At 36.9% G+C, this 24,110-nt stretch overlaps 1 protein-coding gene across 2 annotated transcripts in view; it reads left to right on the forward strand.

Moving 5' to 3' along the window:
* Window positions 1-20,941, forward strand: part of LOC139966764 (CDC42 small effector protein 2-like) — a 66,620-nt gene extending 45,679 nt beyond the window's left edge. For both annotated transcript variants that reach the window (XM_071970105.1, XM_071970104.1), the window contains 3 exons: window positions 1,829-1,927; window positions 3,287-3,389; window positions 10,346-20,941. In XM_071970105.1, coding sequence (XP_071826206.1) covers window positions 1,829-1,927; window positions 3,287-3,389; window positions 10,346-10,359 — 216 coding nt within the window. In that variant the 3' untranslated portion in view covers window positions 10,360-20,941. The remainder of the gene's footprint in view (window positions 1-1,828; window positions 1,928-3,286; window positions 3,390-10,345) is intronic.
* Window positions 20,942-24,110: the final 3,169 nt, after the last annotated feature.

Genomic DNA, 24,110 nt, shown 5'->3' on the forward strand with positions numbered 1-24,110 from the left:
GAGATTTCCCTCCCAAGTTAGTGAAAAGCATTGCCAATTATGGGTGGGGGTGTTGGATAGATACATGTTAATATCATATCAGGAGGAAGTTCCTTGTTGGCTCCGGGAACCTATGAACTGAGCTGAACATATGTACTGTACAAAGGAGTATTGATAATTTTAATACACAGTCTTGTGTTTGTCACACTTTTTATTGGCTGGGAAATGTCATCGCAGGGTGTTGAAAGTTCACTCTTTATTATGTTCTTGAGGTTAAACACCCCAGAAGGTTACACTGCACACTATTAAACAAATGCGTATGGTTGGTACTTTGTTGTTGTTTTTGGAAATTTCATGAACCAGAGAAAAATAGTGTTTGTGTGACCTCCGAGCTTGAATATCAGAAATGAGAGGTTCAGTAAAGTTCGTAACTTGCAAAATTTACATTTTTAGGAATTAATTTTATCAGAAAATGTTCTTTCACTCCTGTGGACTTGAATGCAGAAGGAAAAGAGCAGCAGGGGATAATATAGTGTTCAAATTTATGTGTAGCATCATAAGAAAGCTGCTACTGTACACATCTATGGAGTTGGATAGCAATATCACCGCTTAACACAGCATTGTACTATGCTATACTGAATAGATTATTACCTGAGGATTGGGAGGGGGGGGGGGGAGTGTGGAGGAATGTGGTGGATAAAGCGTGGGAGTAGGTTCATGGGATACCTGTACTTATAGTTGGAATGATTTTATGGTAAATACTCATCAAATTTGACACATGCAGTTGAAATTGATAACGATGTGATCTGTCTTGATATATTGAGGCAATACACAACTTCAGTACCACCTTATTATGCATGGTAACTAGTAATCACTTCAATGTGACTTTCATTCACACAAACTTCACTCAGCTCACTTTTCATTGATTTGACTAGCGTCCCCCCCCCCCCCCATTACTTTTAGCATGCTAAATGACAAGGTGTTCGGAAGTGGATCAAACCATGCATGCATGTGCAATATGCAATAAATGACATATTTTACGTCACTTTGGAAGTTTAACTCAAGTTCTTATTGCCAAAATGTTTTTCAATAAAGTCCTTTTAATACCAAAGCTGAATACATTCTTTTAAGCGTATCAGAAATTGCCCAAATATTTGACATTTAAATGTTAATATATCTTAACTAAAACCCTTGGATAGTCATGCTCATGTATTAACATTGAAGAACCCTGAAGAACACACTTCAGGGTCAAACACCCACTTCTTTTGCCTTTGAATTCAATCATGGTGAAGGCTAAAACAAGAGTAATTGCAAATGTTTTTTCATCTGTTGTACTTTGTCGGTTCTTAATATTGAATATCGAATGGAGACGGACAAGTATCATTGTTCCGTAACAAAATAAGTCAAGTTTTATCGGGTATCACCATGAAATTGATGCAGAAATAAGACAGCATATTTGTTAATTAACTGTTCATTTTTTTATAAATTTTAAAGATAAGATAAAGATCTGATTACAATTGTTGATCATTTCTACAAATATTGACACCATTGGCCTGCCATAAGTACATGTTGAAGAGAGGAACCTCCAGATACGATTAAGAGATATATGTTTTTGATGTGTCATTGATATCTCGGCCATCAAATACGAAGTCTGCAGTGTGTTTGTGTGACCATAAAATGACTCATTCAGTTCAGTTTTTGGTAATTACAATATTTTTTGTAAGAGGAAGGGCAGATTTCTCACGAAACCTACCTTAAGGATGTGGTTCTATGACTCCAATGTAGCTGAGTCGACGACCTTTTAAAAATGTGACTCATTTTCTTTTCTTCTATTTCTTCTCGCTCGCAGAGGAAGCGAATTGACAGAAGTATGATCGGTCTGCCACAGAACTTTCAACATACGGTGCATTTAGGATCAGGGGACATGACAGCATCTCAGAATTCACAAGTAAGAACCTAGGTCTCAGTGTCAGGGACTGTGTGTTGTATAAAAGTCAGTTTCAAAATTGAGTACTTGGATCTTTTGGGTGTTTTGGTGGATGACAGGTGACTCCAACGGTTTAAAAGCAGCACGGCAACTTTCAACTGTCGAAGAAGGCAGTTTGTGCTCCTTGTCAAGATTTTCCAAGTTTGAAGATTTATGCTAATCTTTTCTACTTTAGGACTCGTGCTAATTTGCAGATGTCATCCAGCAGAGATAGATGAAGGGAAAACATTATGAATAATTTTGAAGAATATTGAATGGCACTCCTGAGAAGTTTATTTAAGAACAAAGTAACTAAAAGGGAAGGTCGCTGATATTTGACTTTTCTTGACTTTTCTTCATTTCAATAAAGAGTTGGATTTTGCTAAGAGCCCATCCCAAAATGAATCAGCCTGGTCAAGTATGCTTCAATTTGTGTCATTATCAGCTGCTAAACTTCTGGTTTTTACTTCTTGAATGGGACCTGGTATCTCTCAAGTCGTATTTAACTCTTGATCACCAAGCTATGGCTGCTTGCGGTGTGACTGTTGAAACTGGCTCATTGTGGTCATGGTTTGACACTGCACTTAAAGGTGAAACCGTGTGACCACGAAATTTGGTTGCAGTTGGTTTCGAAAATAGGATGAACCTGTGAAGCAATAAAATCTGATAGGCTACATTTGTAGTTTTCTTTGCCCGGATTATTGGTTACGGTTGAACTATGTTCGTCACATCGTCATTTCTCAAAGTAATTCTGTGACATTCAACTTGTCTGAAGGAAAGGAAAACATCATAATGGAAGGCCAATGCAGAATATATCACAACTCATCTGTCAAAGAGAAATGGCGGAGCTTGGCGACTATTTCAAATTAAATTGTCGCGTTCGTTTTAATTTCTAATAAGAGTTCTGTAATGCTTGGCACTGTCCAAATCGTTGTTTACCTGTATCAGGAAAATATCAGGAAATATCAAGTTCATAAAAGTCGTTGGATTTCAAGGAAGTACTTAATTGATTAAACTCAGTTTAGATCTTTGCCATGTCAAGACACTACCGTGTCTCGTCCTTGCTTGGTGTTATCTCGGACGAGTCGATCTAGTGAAAGATTTTGACACTGTGAAAGGATTTCCATTCGATACTGTCCTTGTAACGGTAATCTGACGAGACATTCTGTTTCAAAGGAGAAAATTTGCATGTCATTCCTGTATTATCAGTCTGGTCTTTTTTTTTAAGACAGTTAAGTGTCATACGCCAAAGCATATAAGCCATTCACCATTAAAGTTACCACTTCAGAATCAACCTTTTTTGCAAATTTGTTATCGTCATGTTTCTTTCTTCTGTCATAGATTTCGTCCATCCAAACACAAATGTCTTCGAAAGGTGGCTATGAAAGTAATGGAACACATCCAGTGGAGTTAGACAGGACGGTAGTGGATGTGCAAAGAACAGGTGGGTAGGCTATGAAAGCCTGTTGAGATAGTGTTGTAGCCTATTAGTACTTGGTCAGTTTGCATTGTGTAGGAGAAGTGGAATTCAGAAAACCATTGTCACAGATCTTTATACTTTGTTTACATTGCAAACTGACTAGGTTCTTCCTGCCAGGCTTTCACTTTGAAGAATATTCCACAACGGGTGACTCTACATGAACAAAGGAATTTTCTCGATGCTTACAGTTTACTGCAAAAATATTAAATTCCAAAATGACTACTTTCTTTCGAACAGTCAAACTGTAGCTGGGATGCATGTAGCATGTCAGGACTGTGCACAGTCAACATAGACAAAAGTAGCAGACGACAGGATTCCCTGTTCCTTAGCAACGCAAGTCTCCTTGGCCTTGTCTGCACATAGAAGGCTTGTAACATGATACAAGCGACTACCACACTCATGCTATACAGTGGTGTTCCGTCGAGGTTGACACGACCGTCCGGACGCGACGTTTTCAGACGTTTCCAGACACTTTAGGACACTTTAGGACGTTTTCTGACACCTCCGGACGGTCGGACGCTTTTGTACATTTTACTCCAACATTATCCACTTTTAATCCGGACGGAACATGCGGTTTACTGTCTACTTTTTCACACTAGATTAAATCGATCTTCTCAGTTTGTTACAATAGAAGTTACAATGGTGATATGTCCGATTCTGTCCGATAATCCGGACGTTTTTAGCCCGACTCAAAGTAACAAAACAGTAAAGATTACAGAGGCAAGAACCCTTTCATTTCAGAAAAGCGTCATGTGTCCGATAATCCGGACGCTTAAAGCTAAACTATGTTTCTATTCAAAAGCGATTTTAGAGGCAGTTCTATTATCAGCCCGCAAAACGTCTGAAACCGTCCGATAATCCGGACGGAATAAACTTTCAGTACTGGGTAGTATTTCTGCTACAAACAAAGTCAAAGGTGATACAAGTTTGAACACAAAATAACTGCGAAGAAATATATTGAAGTAACGTCATGTTTTGACAAAAGCATGCAATGTACAACAACTATTTACTAACCTTTTGAAACAAAAATTCAAGCAGGATGACTGGGGAACAGTAACACGAAATAAGAGAAATGACGAAATATTGATGATAATGCCCATCGGTGCTGGGCGACAACCAACCATTCCCACTGTGTCTTATGCTGGTTCTGAGTTGCTTCCGTTCAACAAAAATATCGTTTTACCTAGGCTCAAAACGTCGGCCAAAACATTTTCAAAACAACGGTACACATGAAGTAATCAAATAAATCCCAGACTGAATAACGAATATAAATACACTACAGCATCGTTACTTTATTGTTTACCTCCTCCTGCCGACACAACCGAAAATGTTTAATGTTTAATATGTAGCACGGAGATACGTATTGAACCTTTTTTTAAATAATTTCAATGATGTAACATGTCACCCCCGTACTGTAGCTCCTTCAAAGTTGCTAAGCTTTTTATTGATAACGCCGAACGTACCCCCATTACCAGACACACAAGGCGCCACGAAATGTAACACTGTTTAAAAAGTCGGAAACATCTGAAAGTACAAGTAATATGCAAATATTACGAACGTTTTACCCCTACGGTGTATTTTTTCTCACCGTTCAATCGTCCGGTTATTTTCCCTTTTTTTCTTCAATGGTTATCGAAGTATTTTTTTTTTGACGATGAGGAAATGTTATTCGCAAAATTTGAACATTTTGAGAAACAAACCCCAGGGCGTAAAATCTCGCGCACATACTTTTACTTCCAGGAATCCAGGGTAAAGCACGTTGCAGCAAAGGTTTAGCTCACACGCGCTAAGCAAGGTACCTGGGAGACTGCTTGGGCCACCCCTCCTCTCTTACGACACGGGTTAATATAGTGTTGCACGTTTTCTTGGCAGTTTGCCAGGATTTTAACAACTCCTTGTTAGGTCAGAATAGAATGCAAATGAACAGGTGTCAGGCTTGTGAGCAGAAACCAGGACATGACCTAGATTTCCAGGGTAGTCAATACTTTGTGCGCGCACCTGCAGTTGGGATATTTAGTGATCACGTTTTTTGTACGCATGACATGGGAAAACGAAAACCTCAAATGAAACTTACTGTTGGACTACATGGATTTTACTGTTCTGTATTCGATTACAACTGGTTCTTACAATGTCAAGTTAAATGGAGCTGGTAAGCATCTTAGCGCCATTTTAAATTGTGCTCGAACACTTTTGTCATGTCAGTCTGTGGATCCTAAATGTTTTTATTTGGCAAACGGACATTCAAGAAAAAAGATCATGCAATTGGAAACTGTTTTCCTACATTCGAAGAAGTATAAGTTTTTTACGTAACACCTCTTTTTTTGTTCAAAGTTTTGTTTTAGCATAGGCCTACTCAAATCAACTGAGGGAGAACAGGATGTTCAATGAAGGTTTGAACAGTCGGAAAATGTCAATAATACAAATTTTCATATGAAAGGTCCGCCGTTTTGCGGCAAATTCTCTGCTCTTTCTTACATGCACGGTTATAAAAAAATATATAAAAAAAATAACACGCTATATTAGGGCCTTTGTTTTTTAAAATACACTTCCAAAAGAAAAGCATGCACAAACATGGGAAAAAGCAACCCACACCATTCTTCATTCATACTCGACCCTTGGCTACGCGCCTGTCGACGTAAGATATTATATTATCACGTTCGCACATGGATTAAACTAGTAATCCGTACACAAAAAGAAATTGGGAGTTCCCCACCATTCCATGATATTGGAATACAGCAACCCCTTCAAGTTCAAAAGTTCACAATGAAAAGTTTTTTACTATCAACAAGTCACCACGTGTTTGGAACTTCAGACAATAAGAATGTAACATAGGGGCTACTTAAATACGGGATTATAAACTACATACATAAGAATAGTACAGATTTATTCATATCGTTAATCGGCTGTTGTTTACTCCAGAAAATAAACTTTCAATACGTACAATATCAATCTTTCGTACAAAAAATGTTAAAAATTAAAAAGTGGCGAAATATAACTATAAATGACATCGTGGAACCCCCCGCATTAATAAACGATTTCATTACAGCGTCAACTCTCAAGTACCGCAAGCAGTGTGTACCAGTACCCTACCCTAGGCTATTATAATATACAGTCCCGTGCGAAGATGGATTTAAACTGGATATGCTCCCTGCGGTTTTGGCTCAAAATTTATTAAATCGTTATAATTATTAAAACAAAGTGAGGTGAAATGCATAAGGGTAAGATTTTGTACATGGGAACCTTCACAATCATCGTTTGAGGGAAAAATAAATAACGAAAATTTCAGAATAACTTTTAAGTCCCGTAACATGCTGAGCCCAAGTAACGTTCGATATTTGGTGTAGCCTAGGTCACGTAGTGCACGTAGGCCTATATTGACCCGCAGATATAGTGGCTGACGGTAAATCGGTAAAAATAGAGTTTAATGTGCTAATTTAATGGTTCACATATGATGTTTTATTGTCGGACACGTCTTATTTCTTTTCATTTTTCCCTTTCCATCTTTCTTTCTTCCTCCCTCTCCATGTTTGTGCTGTCAGTTGTTTTATTTTTTTTTCATCTCTGCTCCAAAATTTCCCGCGAGTGACGAAGATTTTTTTTTTTCTCTGCTCCAAAATTTCCCGCGAGTCACTAAAATTTCCCGGGACCTAGGTTCCCGTGTTACCTCTTTTTTCCTGGCCTGAGTATTTTTCCTAGTAACCTTTAAAATCTCAATTTAGGCACAGAGCTTCGTCCGTCTCTCGTGTCAAAATGGACGAGACGGTACTGTACCACTTCGCGGGGGAATCGAACTTTGAACTTAGCACTCTTTTAATAATATTTGTTAACAAAAACTGTTGTATGTATTTACCGATATTAAATTGTCGTATGACAGGAAAAAATTTTCCTTGGTAGCTGTAAGTCTCAAAATAGTAAATGATAGTGAGTAAATATTTCTGCACAGAGTTTTTTCAGTGAACTTGTAATCCTTACAGGCTATTGTTATCACGCTGAGGAATGGTCGCGGCCGTGTGACCGCAAATGCTCTAGATAAACACTCCACTCTTTTGTTACTATTGGGCTAGTAAACTTTACATCGGACGTTTTCGGACGCTTTTGGCTTTGAATACTGGGTATGACGGTTTTTTTTCTAACCGGACGCTTGGACGGAACCAGACACTTTCAGACACTTTCAGACGTTTTCCGACGTTTTCGGACGTTTTCGGACGTTTTGAAATCGGACGACTAGGTCAACCTCGACGGAACACCACTGTATGGCTCTGACTGTAGTTGTTTGAATTATTAGCAGGTATCCATGCAGATCCAGCTTTTTTTGAGACAGATAAAACCGAAACATCATTTTCATAAAGAGAAAGTTTGAATGATGTCATTCAGGCAGATAAAGTGTGTCTTCCTTTCAGACCTGTTAGTTCTTGTGAATAAAAATTTCTGAAAATGTTGTAGGATTTCTACAATTTCTGATTATGGCACCAAAGCCAGGCAGTGATTTTCTTGCAATCGACAACCTTGAAGATGGTAACCTTAGCAACCGACTGAAATTTAGTGGAAATGTAGGATATATGTGATATTTTGTAAAATGCTCTACTTTTTTATCAAGGCCTTTTGAAAAATGCAAAGTGAATAGGAAAGAAAATGAAAGAGAAAGTGAAAGACCATGTCAATACAGACAGGAGATATGGTGCAATACCCAATTATGAACTGTTCTTGCAAATATCCTTGTCTGTGCAACAATGGCACCGATTAGAGAATATTAACAGATTGAATGCAATAATTGCAAGGCAAAAAACATAAAAAATTTATTCTCCGCTGAATAGGACAGAAGATGAAACAGAACGTAAAAGACAATGTCAATAGTGGAAAGTGTATCTACACTGAAAAAAAAAAAAACCTCAACTGGTGCTTTAGTCTGTCAAAAGCCATGCCAGGGATGATGGAATAGGACATAAATTTGGCATGGTTTTGCAAAAGCGAAAACATAAATAATAAAATACACTTCTGTGCATCATTTTTTTTAGTTGTGGGAGACAAAACTTTTCTGCCTTGCAGGAGTAAACGGTCAATCACTCACCAATTTAAAACCTACTATCTAATGGTTTCAAGGCTTGATGTCCTAATTTCAGATAGAGGGCTACACGGGTCATGTTTGAATATGACCTGGATCAGTCAGGTCCATGCAACAATACACCCAATGAAACATAGAGCTTATAAAAAAAATGATATATAAATATAAGTTAGGAGTACGAAAGTTGAGAGAATCACTTGTCCCTAGTAAAAGGTTACAAGTATGAGGGTTGTTCACGTGTGAGAGGTTGCTGTCCAAAACCGAGAATGAGTTCTAATAACCGAGAATGAAGATTGTCGTATATATGTGAGAGGTTGCAGTCAATGGGTGATAACCGAGAATGAAGATTGTCGTATATGTGTGAGAGGTTGCGGTCCATGGCTGATAACCGAGAATGAAGATTGTCGTCTACATGTGAGAGGTTGCGGTCCATGGCTGATAACCGGGATCGAAGATTGTCGTCTACCTGTGAGAGGTTGCGGTCCATGGCTGATAACCGGGATCGAAGATTGTCGTCTACGTGTGAGAGGTTGCGGTCCATGGTTGATAACTGAGATTGAAGATTGTCGTCAACGTGGTGGAGTTCTGGTATGGATGGCTGCTTGTAATACACCAGAGTTACTGTATGATTATGTGCAGGGTGTGTGAATTGTGAAATGTTGTGGTGATGGTTAGTTGAATGCGCTGGTATAAAATCTGAGTACTTGAAAGATGTTCTCTTGGTTTGTTAACTTATCTGTGAAATGTATGACAGTATAGTAAGAATGACACTGCAAGAATGATTAACTACGGGACCAGATCCTGGGGTTCCATTCTTCAGGGGGAGGGGAGAGGGGAGTAATGTCTTGACCAGGCTTTAAATTTGTGTTTTGTCTTTGTGTGTGGTTAGATATCATAGTAGAAGGGAACAAACAGTTATGTTTTGTTTGGTCCTGGGCATATGTCCGATTAGCTGAAATTTACTAATTTTCCCCCTTAATGAGAGTAGTATCAAAACAGAAACCAAAACAGAATGCTAATGAGTCTGTCACGGTGGTAAACTAACTTCCTCTCAAATGGAACCGAAAGGAAGTTCAGTTTATGTAGTCGTCATTGGCAGACAGAAATCCTTTACATACACTCAATGCTGGATACTGATTCTAATATATATGCACCGCTGTTAACTTCAGAATCTACATACTTAAAGCAATACCTTCAAATCAAGCAGACACTTCCAAAATCCATGTTTCGTGTGTAACTTTTTTTGTCTCTGCTCTTTCACATATGTATTCATTTACTGTAAAATCAATTTTGATGATTACAAAAGGTATGACTCATTAGTTTGAGTTTGACTCTTTGAGTAGCTCTTAATCCTCTTTGATTTTAGTGGGTGGCAAAAAGTGTCATGGATCAAACAGACATGTCAATGTGTATGTGTGTGCTAGCTATCCAGTGTTAAGGATCCTTGCAATTTAATGATATTTGGCCTCAGGTGCTTTCGGTTTTACCATGCCATTGTAAGTGTAGATAAACGAGAGAAAGTAATAAAATGAAAACACTTAAGGCCATTTTAGCATTGCTGTGATAAATATGAAAGTAATTATATATGATAATAAAATCAGTCATTGATATGTACAGTTGTAATTAAGCAAATTTCCTCTCCAAACCACAGGTATTGAACAATGCACACAACCTCCATTTTGTCCGTAATTATTAACGATGTTATTTTGAGTATCAGGCAGCAGATAGTTTGAGCTATTATAATTTTCATGTTATATAAGTTTTAATTTTTTGGAGAAATTTAGTTACTTTGAGATGATGGTTCAACTGTAGGTGGTAATTTAATTTTCTCTTCTCCTTTCTTTTCTTGTTTCATCAGACACAGAGGAATGATGGGCCCTTCTTGTTTCTTCAAAATCTTCCATATGTATCCGTTGGATGTATCCAGAATGCTCTCCTTAAGGACAAACATCTTGAGGTCAATACTCAAAGCAGAATGCTAGAATCAGCATGTGGATCTTCAGACAGCCAAAAAAAAGAAAATTATAAGTAAAAAAAAATGGGAAAACAACGAAAAAGGCCAGAAAAGGCGGTAAGAGAGAGAGTACCATCTTGAACTGACATTTTACATTTGTGTGTGATGTAAAATAACACCATGGCAACCAACAACACGAAAGCATGGTTACTGATTATACACTGTGGCTGTTGCGAGGGATACCCTGTCGGTGCAATTGGAGAGAAAATGTACAAATTAAAAAGCAGGAAAAAAAAACATCTTTCCTTAAGAATGCAGATGTTTTATATCTTTCTTCTTTTTTTTTCCTTTTTTTTTCAAAGTTGGTCGTTGTCTTTTTTATTCACTCATTTTTTCTTCCTTGGGTTTACAAAGATTTTTTTTTAAAGTGGTATTTTTCAAGAACTTGCAAATAGAATTTTGTCAGAATTGTCAGGTATTGGATTTCATTGCCCTACATCGGCTCTTTAGCGTGAGTTTCGGTTTTGACGAAGATTTCAAAAAGTACGTAACAATTCTCCCTGTTTGCATGCAGCCTGTGTTTTCTATGCAGTTTGAGATTTTACTGTATGTAACACACAGCTCCTGCCTATATGTATAACATAGTACAAACTGCCGGAAATTAGAAGACAAACAGTCACACAGATAGGGAGATGTTATGTTCCTTTTGCTGCCAAGCACCCACAACCCTTTTGTGGTAGTTTGTTTGGAACCTCTCGGGGTAGCCTGCAGGATTAAAACAGAAGTCCGTAGTGAATTCAGCACTCGTCAGTATTTTTTCTCATTCCAAAGATATCACAAGATGGTCTTTAACCTAAAGATGTATTTTAGTTCTATACAAAAGATGACATCATGCAGTGTTTTTGATACCAAGTATTAAGATGACAAGTCAAGGTATTTAACTCATCAGGAAGTATTTGAAATGAGTCAGTTAAGTTGAAAATCTTTGTCATTGTACTGTCGTATTTGTAGCTAATAGAAGAACTTTGTCACTAAATAGAGATTTACATTAAGTTGTCAATTACAACAGGAGAAAGTTCTTTGAAATGGAATGTTATGTAGGTGGGGTGCAGGGGGGGGGGGGGTTGGTGGAGGGAGGAAGGAGGGAAGGTAGAAGGATCAGAGGGGAGTTATTGAATCATGTTGTCTATTTGATAAGGTGGTGTAGTGTAATTTGGAATTTTGGTAGTAGTGGTGAATGTTTGAGATTTCCAGAGTGTGAATATTTTTCTCCAAATAATAAAACATATTTTTGGCCATTTTGTGCTTATGAGATCAGAGAGTAGAGCTGAAGGACATGCTAAAAAGCCCAAACTTTATAAGTAGCAAATTACAGAATAAATTAAAAGTAATTTTTTTAAAGAGAAAAAATGTAATCTTTATATGACATTTCAAGGGTGAGAATTTGATTGATCCCAATACTACTCATTTGAAAGTGTCCACACAAATTATCTGATCTGTGCTTGATTGCTTGTAGATTAGATCAGGTGTGTGTGACTTTGCTGGATTATCCATGAGGTAGCTGACAGGCCTCCAAGGTCAATGCCACCCCCCCCCCCCCCTCCTCTCAATATCTAAGGGCCTGTGTGAACACTCCCAGAGATATACCAACTTTCTATTTTCAGATTTGGGCTGCAGAATTAAATAAAATTGGGAGAGGGAAGCGTTGGTGTCTGAGAGGGTTTCAAACTAACACTGATTGTTCACTGGGATGTTGTCTTGTGACTTACAGTATTCTGGCAATACTCTATACTCTCACCAAAGAATTAGATACCATTCTGTCTTGAAGTTTAACTAGTTTAAAGAAAATCCACCCCCCTAAATCTGCACTGTTTATTCAACAATAAATGTCTGGCTTTAACTTGAATGGGAAAAGACATACTGTAACAATCTCATGGTATAAACTCAAGTGACATATCTTTGTGATTATGAAATTTTATCTTACAATTACAACTAGTGGAAAAAACATCTCTAAAGCCCCTTCTTGCCCAAATATTGTTCCATATTGTTTGATAATAGGATCAGAAAGGAAGAAGTAGAATTATGTCAGGATTGATCTTATCATTCCTAAGACTTTATTCACTTCTGTGTGAGGTCAAAGGTTGCTTCTCTAGTTGTTGGTTAAAACATTCATCACTATACATGTTGCATTTCTCTGGTGTTGTAGTGAAGAGGGTTGTCCCTGATAAACTCTAACTTGACGAGTACAAGGTATCTACAGTGGGTGGGGGTGGGGGGGAAGGCAGGGAGTGTTGAAAATGAAACTGGGGGAAGGAGAAGTACTGTCATGGAATTAAAGAACTGTTTGTTGGTTTAAATATATTAATAACTTTCTTAAACCATTCAAAGTCTGAGAAATATTAAAAAACATATTGACTGCATTCAATTTGCTATCCATCACATGTAATCTTACAGTTGTCTTATTAAATGACTTTTTAAGAAAAAAATCCCCAAATTTATTCTGTTTACATTTGTGTTATTCTTCATAAGTAAAAGTTCAATTGCATTTCTTTCCATCATTTCTTAGAGATACTCTAGAATCTTGCATAATAGTTGTAACTGCTCTAACTGTTTTTGTTTCTGCAATTTGAGATATCTATTTTGTACTTTTTGGTTTTTCTTGTCTTTGTTTATTAAGGGTTAGCAATTAAATCTCTGAAAGATTTTCTCTTTACCTCATAAAAGCATAACTTTTGTTTTAATTTAAAAAAAATTTTTTTTTATCTGTGCAATTTCATTTGTTTATTTTGTTGTAGTATCTTGAGTTTTGCACTTATGAAATTATCTTTTTTGGGAATAAAGGCGTCGTTATTTTATATCTTTTCTCGCAAACCTCGAATTAGACTCAAAAAGGGGCAATTTACTTATTGGTGTAAGGCTGTTTAAACTTTTCAACCGAAATATGTTCAAAAACATCTCCTTTCCAGCTTTTCGATAAAATATTGCACATATTTAAGGAGTATGGTTCACAGTACTTAAATAGGTTTTGATTATCACAGTGAAATCAGTCCTGTCTAGGCTGAAGGAACACCCTTAATTCAAGAGGATTGTTATTATTTATTTTATTTCCGTAACAAGATTTATATCAGTGATGGCAATATCCAGGTGCATTAAGAAACATACAGTACACATTGTTTGGTGTTTTGTAGGTATCTAGGAATTTCCATACTATCAGCAGTGGCGTCACCAGACTTTTCAGTCTGGGGGGGCACAGGGGGGGCACCAGCATTTGATGGGGGCACTTAGGTGGATACGGATCGCCGTCCTGGGGGAGGGGTCTAAGAGGAGGGGGTGGCCCACTCCCCTTTGGAAAATTTTCGCATGCGGAGGATGGGCTAGATGCAAAATGGTGCCACATTCGATGCTAAATTCGATCTGAAGATATCTCCAAAAATTGCTATTTTTGGGGTAATGATTTTAACAAAGCGCAGAATTTTGCAGAGGATATGAACCACATGCTGTCGATATTATGCCTAACCCTATCAATAGAACCTATATTTGTTGAATTAATGTGTGCATGACCCCCGACTCCTTTCTTGTCCTTCTCGTTTTCTCCCATTATCCGAAAATACGAATTACTGTGCTTCTTTGTCCTTATGAAAAACCAACTCAGATGATGGGAGTTGAATATAACAAAATATATTTTTTTTTACCAACCCAAATCTCAGATGGGGGCGCACTCGGGGGGCACTAGGTTTTCCAGGGGGGCACGTGCCCCCCTGGCCCCCCCTTGGCGACACCACTGACTATCAGCTGCTCTCTTTCATAGTAAAACAAATTTAAAATGAATAAACGGCTCTAAATTAAAGAGGGTATTTTATAAAGATCTGCAGTGGATGTGATCTGTGTTGCTGCAAATAAGTTTTGCAAGTATTTATCTCTCTCTCTTTCTCTGGAATCATTAATTCGTTGGAGGCTAAATATTGTCTTCACTGATGATGATGTTAATAGGTCTGTTGTATTAGTCAAGAATTTTCTGGAGGAAAATAAATTCTGTTCACTGACATAGAGTGGTACATGAGATTAAAGACCAGTGTTTCATGTATGAGAAGAACAAGGTTAACCATGAATACTGAGAGTTTTTTCTGAACTATTTCAATTATATACTGAAGAGACAAGCTGATTTTCTTGAACAAACATAAAGAAACCAACTATCAGTTCTCTGATGGCATCATCATGTCATAGACAACATCCAAACATTTGAGAATATGTGAGCTGCTTTATGTTACAATAGATGTACAATAGATGATGAAAATTCAGCTTTTAAGGATGTACTTTTAGTTTACTTTTTAGTTTGATAAAATCAGGTATTATAACGTTATAAGCAGTATTCATGGTTAACATTGACCTTCTCATACACGTTAACCAGATTTAACTACAAGGAGTGGTCAAGGTGTACACTTTATCCTATTCACAGAGTTGTAACAATTCTTTTCAATTTAAAAGATGACTCTAGGCAGACTTTGATTTGTTATAATTTAAGAAAGAAGGCAAAAATGTTTCTATACTTATTCTGGTTTTCACCTTTAAATTATGTTAAATCTCTGTAATACTCCTTTAAGGCTAACTTGATGATGCAGTGGGGCCTCTCTTAATGTTAATCCATCGTTTTACAAATACTAATACATAAACCGAATCATGTTCTTTTCACTTCGTTGAATGGCATTCAAAACTATTTGTCCTTGTAAAATTTGTTACACATTGTAAACATTTTCATTTTTAGGCCATAAAAAGCCTTACGATTGCCCCATTGAGTTTAGTATTCCATTGGGAGGAACTGACCTTATGGTCTGTGTATTAGGCTGTATAGTTATACTCACTTTAGTTGATGAGCCTAAGCTGTTGATGATACGGTCATTTCTCAAAAATTAAACTGTTATAGAAGTACAATCTTGGCTGATAGCAATGATTTTGAATGGTCTACAACATATCAAATTAATTTGAGCCTAAAAAGTTATCCTTGGAGGTTTAGTGAAAGTCTGGAATTCTCCTGCCCCTCCAGTCAAGTCAGTAACTCCAGGCATTGTGTAATATCTATGGTGAAAAAGTACACTAACTTTTCCAAGTTACTTTCACTCAAAAATAAACCTAATTGACCTGTTTGTAACACTTGAAGTTAACTTTTACATAACTACGTGAGTAACCTATTCCGATTAACATTTTCAAAAACTTAAAAAAGGTGAAATAGTCTAGTCCTAATGTTCTTGGTTATATGAAGCTTATTACCATATAAATTTACAACCCTCTTTTGATACTGGTTATCTTGTGTGTGATGCAAAACTGGATGACATTGTGTAATATGCTTTCATATCTGAACTATCAGAATGTTAACAAATTATTTATGATATATTGAACAAAAAAAACAAAAAAAATGGGAGTATCGAATAACTGGATAATCAACTTTTCTGTCTGAAATTTTTCGATGTTAATCTGACTAATGTTGTGATGATGATTTTAATTTGCCTAAAGAACCTTGAACCTCTGAGGTGACATATGTCATTGACAAGTTTGACAGATAGAATATTAGTATGATATTATCATTACAATAACAGTGTTTACTTTTTGACTTTCATGGACTTGGATTATATTTTTCTCAGGCTCTCAACAAACTTAATGTTAACAACATTTGTTTTAAATTGAAGTGAAATAATGGAACTGGCAAGTTCAGCAATGCTTAGTGGCATGATTTATTGTAAGGTGTGATTGTATCGAATGCAAATGCGGTGTCTGGCAAATTTGCAACAGTAATGGTAAACAGGGTTAGCAGTGCTTGGAGTGACAAGGGTGCATGGCACAAGGGAGTTGTCACTCCCCCCCCCCCCCTCCACCATACTTAAGTCTCTTCCACCGGCCCTGCTGGCTACAGACAGTTCAAGAGGCAGAACTATGCCCGAGAAAGAAACGTACAGAATGTTAGGAAATAAAGATTTGATGTTACAAAATAAAGATATTTAACAGAAAAAATTAAGCAAAACTGAGAGGACCTGAAGTTTTGATTCTACATAGGCATTTTGAAGAAGATAAACAGTTTTTTCTCTCTTTGAATACAAAAAAATAATTAGGTTGGAAACGTCATATTAGGGAATCCTACTTTTGTAAGTATGAAACAAATCTATGATTTGGTGTTGGACAATGTCTGAAAAATTAGGATTTTGTACTTTTCTTCTTTGAGGATAATGTTAGAAAGACTAATATTTAGTAATTGCTTAAATGCTCTATTGTTATGATATTTAGTGTAATTCGGTAGCTATCTGTATCATGTTTCAATAATAATAATTAACACATTAAGTTCTGAAATTTAACCTCCTTGCCAATTGTTAAAGCTTTGTTTTCTAGTAGTTTTAAGGTTGGGGAAATTGTTTGATGGAGGTTTGCAATTTCCATATCCTGCAAGAGAGAAAATGTACAAGTGGTTTGAAGCCTCCCTGAAAGTGATTTTTGACTTTGTTTGTTGTTTACTCTGGGAGCTAACAATACATTCCTTTCTCATTTGATTTTTCCTCTGTTGCATCTCTCACAAAATGGACTTTAAGTTTTAAGTTTTGAAGTGATTTACCAACAAATTGGTACTTTGGTATGAAGGAACTGAGCATCACAAGTGAGCGAAAAATTTTCTTGCTCGTTATTAGTAAGCCTCTGTTTACGAGGTCTAGATGCTTTACTTGATGCGTTACGTACTGCGTTACGTACTGCGTTCCAGACTTGTGTAAGTACAGCAGCATGAGTACGGCTACGAGTAGAATCCCCCTCGGTGTGTGAGTATGAGTACAAGGCTCTAAGCATGAGTACCAGCAAACTATTTTGTACTAGTTCCTATACTACTATTTAGAGAGTACAAATCCATGAGGGAAAGTATGAGTGCAGGCAACGATGCTAGAAAAAAGATGTAGTACTCCTCTGTACAAGTCTTCTGCGTTCCGATGTTAGTTACGATCCCTCGGTCTGTTCTTGCATACCACTTCGAAAATTGTGTGACAAAATGAAATGGCCAGTGAAAATGTTACCCCCTTTGTTATTATTTTATTGTACATATCTATCCTACCCATAATCTTTTTTGCTCATTTGATGGTTAGGATAATTTGATATTTTAGTAACATTTATCTGACTCTTTTCATATTAAGTTAGCTAAGCTTCATTTTTAATAGTTTGTTACAACTTACTTGACATTTCCCCTGTATGAAATTTTTTCTTACTTTCTTTAAAAAAAAAAAAAAAAAATGACATTCTGTAATAATTTTTTTTTTTTTTTTTTTCAAAAGTACATTTATCTTTAACTTCAGAAATATTTGAATATCCTGTAATGAAGATTTAAGCTAATTAGCAATAATTTGACTTAGAGATGTCATGCTCATGCAGTTTCCATAAGGAGGCATTTTTTTTTTCATATTTATTTGGTACGATAGAATTATGTTTATTTAGTCAGGGATATGCCATCTGCGAATGAATGTGGTTATTTTCTAAAAGTATTAACGTGGCTCTTGATAAGTGAAACTGTCCCGGCTTGTATTTGAAAGAGATACTCGTCTGCCCTTCCTGCTGTCGCTACTCGGTGGGCTTAATCTATCGGGGATCATAGATCTATTTGCTTAGATCAGTGCACCGTTAATCCTTGGATTGTGGTGTCATTCATGTCAACATGAAATATGACAGGATTCTTGTTTGTCCGTAATCAGTTAATCATCTGCCATGTCACACATGTTTATGACAAAATATGGATGAGGAATGATACTGGGGGGTCTATGTGTGCAGCCAGACTGAATTGGGTGGGAGAGGGAGGGGGTACGGATACTCATATCTATATAATATATATGTATACGTTTACCTCCTTTTCATTTACAAAGTCTGTTCAAAGTATCTCTTTCGAGACCCGGCTTTAGGCATCATGTTCAATCTCTAGAGTAAGGCAAATATGTCACCAAAACAGAACTAGTATTGTTCGCTACAGGTCACAAACCCCTACAGTGAAATTACGGCCTTCCTAACCGGTTTCGAACCTCTAGACATACATCAGCGTCCAAAGCCTAGTGGTTAGGGTGTCGCCATATAAAGCGGGAGGCCCGGGTTCGAATTGCGGTGGAGGCTGGAATTTTTTTACTTTTCTGGATTTTCAAACTCACTACAATTTCAAATTATATATATATATATATATATATATATATATATATATATATATATGTATATAAATATATATATATATATATATTCTTTATGATGATAGTTATGCCCTTGTTGAGGTTGATGGGTAGTTAGAAGAATTGTGCCTCAAGGCTCAAGTAAATGACAACATTTTCCATTTACACTGTCAGGCAATTGGTTATAGTAAGAGTTTATTATTTATGATAAGAATGACCTAAAATAGCCAGAGAGCTTTGTAAGACCTCAAAGTGTTTTGTAGTCCAGATAATACGATGAATAACTGTTTGGAGGCTTAAAATGTTATCATCTTTTTGGTTATAGCTATAGAAATATTTTAATAGTTTTGTGTCGTCTGGTGGATACATCGTCTATCCTCTTTCTTGCTTGTGCCTTATTATCAAACACCTAGCAAATTGGTTTATGATTTATAAAGAACTATATATAAATATATCAAAGCTTTGTCAGTTTATCAAAATATTATATTGTCAAGAAATTTATTTTAATGTCGTTTTTGTTGTCAATGTCTTGTTGCATTAAGCTGTGTAAGTTCTACCACTGCAATGCTTTTATTTTCAAATGATCATAGTAAGGTTTTGTATAACAATTAGTCATTACTTAATGGAATAGATGATGGATGGATAGGCCAAGAGGGCTGAGGAGGGGCACAGGAGGGGTGAGAGGTCTGAGGAAGGGCACAGGAGGGGTGAGGGATCTGAGGAGGTGGTGAATAGGTGAAGAGGAGAATGCTCATACATCAGCAAGATGAAGAATTTTGATAGAGTATATTATTGGTTTCATGTTAGAAAGAAATCTAAGTAGTTTCACATCATCATAAAATATAAAGCTACTGAGACGTTTCCATCAAAAGGCACTGATAAATAAGGTTTCAATGCTTGAAGGACTTAAGGTTTGCCTGAAAGTATGCTAGAAAATAATATAATGGTTTCATACTCATATGCAAACTCCATCCAGAAATATACTGGCGCCCTCAAAAGCATTTCCCAGACTAAGAAACACAATTGTTCATTATCTCTTCTGGATTTAGGGTTTTGAAGATGTGATTCTTTGGCATGCATGTAATGATCCACATGGAAGTGGGGAGGGGGGAAGGGGGGAGTTCTCAAAACATTCCTTTGTATGTTCTTTGTTATGTTGCTGTATTCAAACATGGAGGCCATATCTAAGTTTTTGGTATTGTTTCGTTTTTACAGATGACTGAAATTTTCCCAAAAGAGATATTGACATTGTGCAACTCACCAATTAAGCTTTGATATTATGCCTCTCTTAAATGAACAGAAGCTTGCATTTGACTTAGTCTATCAATCCAAATAACAGAGAAAGCCTGGATTATTTCGAAACACAAGTCAGAGAGTCAGATGCGAAAAAGGTTTTGGTTCAGGTAGATTTGTTAATCATTTAATGGTTTAAAACACACCGTAACAACGACTTGAATCAGAGATACATTAACATTTGTGTTGTGATCAGAGACTTGCCCGTGATTTTAAAGATGAGGGGGTGGGGGGGGGGTAACATGCTTAATTCCTTCCACTGATTTAGGAATTTATAAGAGAGTGGATGTGGCCCTAATGTCGTTGAGGCTGACTCCCATGTAAATGGGTCGTTGGGGGGGGGGGGGTGCGGGCGGTGGGGGTCTTTCTCCAGAAAAGATTAAAAACTTAGACTTCAAAATTTGCATCCTGAAGCTTATAGAGACTACAAATTTTGTGAAAGGTTGTGGTGATGCTAAATAGTTTTGAATTTTTGTGAGAAGTTGAAAAGTGGGGTGCACCCGGAAGAGTGGTCTAATTGATTCAACTGAATGTAAAATAATCCTTTCACTGAACATTTCCCCCTGACGGTGTGTGTGTGTGTGTGTTTTTTTTGGGGGGGTGGCCTGGTCCCTAACCCCAGCCCACCTTGTGAATGCCACTGATTATAACTGGCTCAAAATATGAATGGCTGGATATCAGGTCTGAATAATGATTTACAGATAAATGCAGTGTTCACTGTTAAAAGGATTTTGGTCTTCATTATTAATTGATATATTTGTTTGAATCTTTTTTCTTTTTTATTATAGTTCAGAGGTTAGTCATGGATATGTGTGTGGTGGGAATATGTTTACGCTTAAATGAGAAGAAGACATGCTATAACCAAAAGGTTCATGTTCCCGAGGCATTTTATACGAAAGCTGAATTTATTTATCAGAAAAACGAAATTGAAATTATTTTGGGTATCTTTTGTTTATATTGGAAGTTTTATTTTGTCGCCAGTGATTTATCGAAATCAATGCATGAGCAAAATAAAGGGAAAACGTTTGAAGGACAATTTTGTGTTGTTGTTTTTTTTTTTTATTGGTTTTTTTTATCCTCTCCTCTGTTTTGTCTTCATTATTTATCTTTATTTGAGGGGGGGGGGGTGAGGCGATTCAGTTTATTGACAGCTTTGCGCTATCTGCGTGGGGTCCATGACCCGCCCTAAGTGGGGTTCCAGGGGCAAAGTCCCTGCAAGATTTACGATATGGCGAACATTAGAGACTTCAGAGCTTTCAATTTTTATCCAATCTGCCGAGATTTTAGGGATATACAATTATATTAAAATGTTTAAAATACTGGATATGATTGTCCTAATAATTGATTGGTTGGGTAGAAATGGTGTCACGGTGTGATGCCAGTTTGCAGTTTAGCTTAGCTTCCAGCCTATAGCAGGGTGGCCAGTTTTTTCTGTAACACAACTGGTCAAATTTAGAGAATTTACCAGCCAAATCGAATGAATAAAGGCCAAAAACATTTCTGTTTGATTTCTGCACCTAGACAGGTAGCCTTAAATATGGTGGTTGCATTCCGTTTCTTACAGGGTGACAATATAGGCTACCGGCATAGATAGCTTTTCAAAACTGTTCAGGGACAAAGAGATAATAGATATACTGCTTATTAGATAATACCTATGAAATTTATTTTTATAAATGGGAATGAGATATTCAAATTTGCATCCTTCTGAAACTAAGGTGTGAGATCTCCACACGTTGCTCTCCAAATTCTCCATGCTCACGGTCCCCCTTTCTCTCTCTCTCTCTTTCTCTCTCTGTTTCCTCTCTCTTGTTTGGTTGCGATGATATCGTAACCATTGCAACATGATGGCATGTGTGTGCGTGTGAGTGAGTTTGTGACGCCCAGTTTATAAACACGATATCTCAAGCAGGCAAGGTGAGACCAATTTCATATTGAATGTTTAGAAGTATCACATTGGATTACAGGAGCCTATTGTTTTTGTGGAGGTCAAAGGTATTTGGGGTCATTAGAGGTTAAATCGTGAAACACTTGGAAACATGTACACCCTTACTATACATTACGTCAGATTCATGAAGATAACTGCTCATGCTACATCATCGAATCCACAATGCATTTTTTTCATTCTGGTTCTCTCATGGGGGGGGGGGGCGGGATGACCGCCCCATTGACCCATGACTATGCGCTTGACTCCATGTCAACATTACCTGAAAATAATAATACACTATCTAGAACCGAGGACGTATAGTAACCCCCTCCGTACATATGACGGTGCGAAAAACGCAATGGCACTCAAATAGTACTGCTTTAATCTCTGATGTTGGACATCTTTAAAATTATTCTTCAATAAAATATATACAGAACGTAAACTTAACTGCTATTCTATATGTAACAGTGGTAACCCTTATCGATGGACTTGGCAAAAGGTGACGAGCGCCATCTATTTTACTTCACTACTTTTTTATAAGAATCATTTGTTACTACAACTACTATTTGTGAATGGTCTTATCATCCTTTTTACTGAGCCATTCTTTTGCATAACAAGATCGTATTATATTCAAGGGTTTTATTTCTTATTGTTGTTTGTTTACCGCTAAATAAACACCGTAGCAACATGAACCTGTGTTTTGGTCATTACATATAATATTTTGGGACAAGTTGTGAACTAGTTAGGGGAACATTTTGAAACTTAACATGCATGTGATCCAAGGTCACCCAAGGTCAATTAATGTTAAAAAACGAGTATTTTTCCGATAACTTGAGAACGAATTGTCCGTTAGGGTTGGGAGTTGCTTCAATGTAATCCAATTGTCGACCAGCATCTGGGTGACCCTGGACCTCAATTTGACCTCTGGTGACCTTTAAGTGTTTTGGAGATTTTTACAGTTTCGCTGCTATTTTCAGATGTCAAAGGTATCTTCCGATCATACATGTCAATAGGTTGACCCCCGTGTGACCTTTGGGTGCGAAGTTATATGGGGTCAAAGTTTTCGGTCGGAGCTAGGATGGCTGTACAGACTTGTCGTGTTGATTTTTGGAATCAGGAGATCAAACTACACCTGAAACCAAGGTCAAAAGATCAAATGTCACATTAGAAAAAATGTGCTTATTTTGGGAGAAAACGGCCGAAACTGAAGAAAATGTTTGCTTTTGATGCTAGATTTGGATATCAAAGGTACCTTCCGATCAAAAATGTCAATAGGTTGACACCCGGTGAGCTTTGTGTGTGAAATTATAGGAGGTCAAAACTAATGTTCAGACATTTAATGCAATAACTCCCAGTGCTAAGGTGTAACACGGTTGATATTTTGGGACAAGCTGCAAATGGTGTAGGGGAATATTTTCAAACTTTACGGTCATGTGATCCGAGGTCACCAAAGGTCAATTAATGTAAAAAAAGTAGTATTTTTTGGGGGGGGGAGAAATGGGCAAAGAAGAAATGTTTGAATTTTTATCTCAATACATTACATGTATAGAGATATTGTAACAGTAAGTGGGACTCTCTCTTCTCTTACAAAATTTTCAGCGTCTTCATACAAAGATATTTTTCTCTGGAATTTCCAGAGCAAGAATATATCATATAGACCAACAAAAGTTACTATTTTTATTCGGGAATTTTATCTCATTCTATGACTTTTCACCGATTTATGTCCAAATAGGGCCAAATCGGACCGAAAAACGATTGAATCACACCGTTTTAGCACACGCTCCGAAACTTGTTTGTAGGGAACTTTTGCCCACGTTTCCCTGCTTATTTGTTAATTATTATTCGATGTCTATGGTTTATAATGGGCACGTGACATATTACTTCTCAGCGATTGGTTTGTTATCTGCAGTTCTATGTTTTATGAAAGAGAATAGAATAAGATTGTCTTTTAACAGTGGTATCGTCTAAGATAGGGTCCTATTTATTATGTTTTTTATTAACATTTTAAACTTCCATTTGTTTTTACAGGAAGGTATGAAAAATTTTTTACTAGCGGTAAATGACATTTTATGGCTTTTATTTGCTTAATTTGATGTTTAAATGATTTTTCTTTCTTAAAACAACACTGAGCTGCCGCCCCTACTTTTAGTAAAAAGGTCCGTTTTTGATGATTAAGCTCCGCCTCCAAGTCTGGTTTATAGCAGATTGGCTATGACTCATGGACAGCTACATGTTAGATATAGGAAAATGGCTACACTCGCGACCAATTTTCTGTACTGTA

The sequence above is a fragment of the Apostichopus japonicus genome, chromosome 4 (genome assembly GCF_037975245.1).
Source record: "Apostichopus japonicus isolate 1M-3 chromosome 4, ASM3797524v1, whole genome shotgun sequence".
Classification (NCBI taxonomy): domain Eukaryota; kingdom Metazoa; phylum Echinodermata; class Holothuroidea; order Aspidochirotida; family Stichopodidae; genus Apostichopus; species Apostichopus japonicus.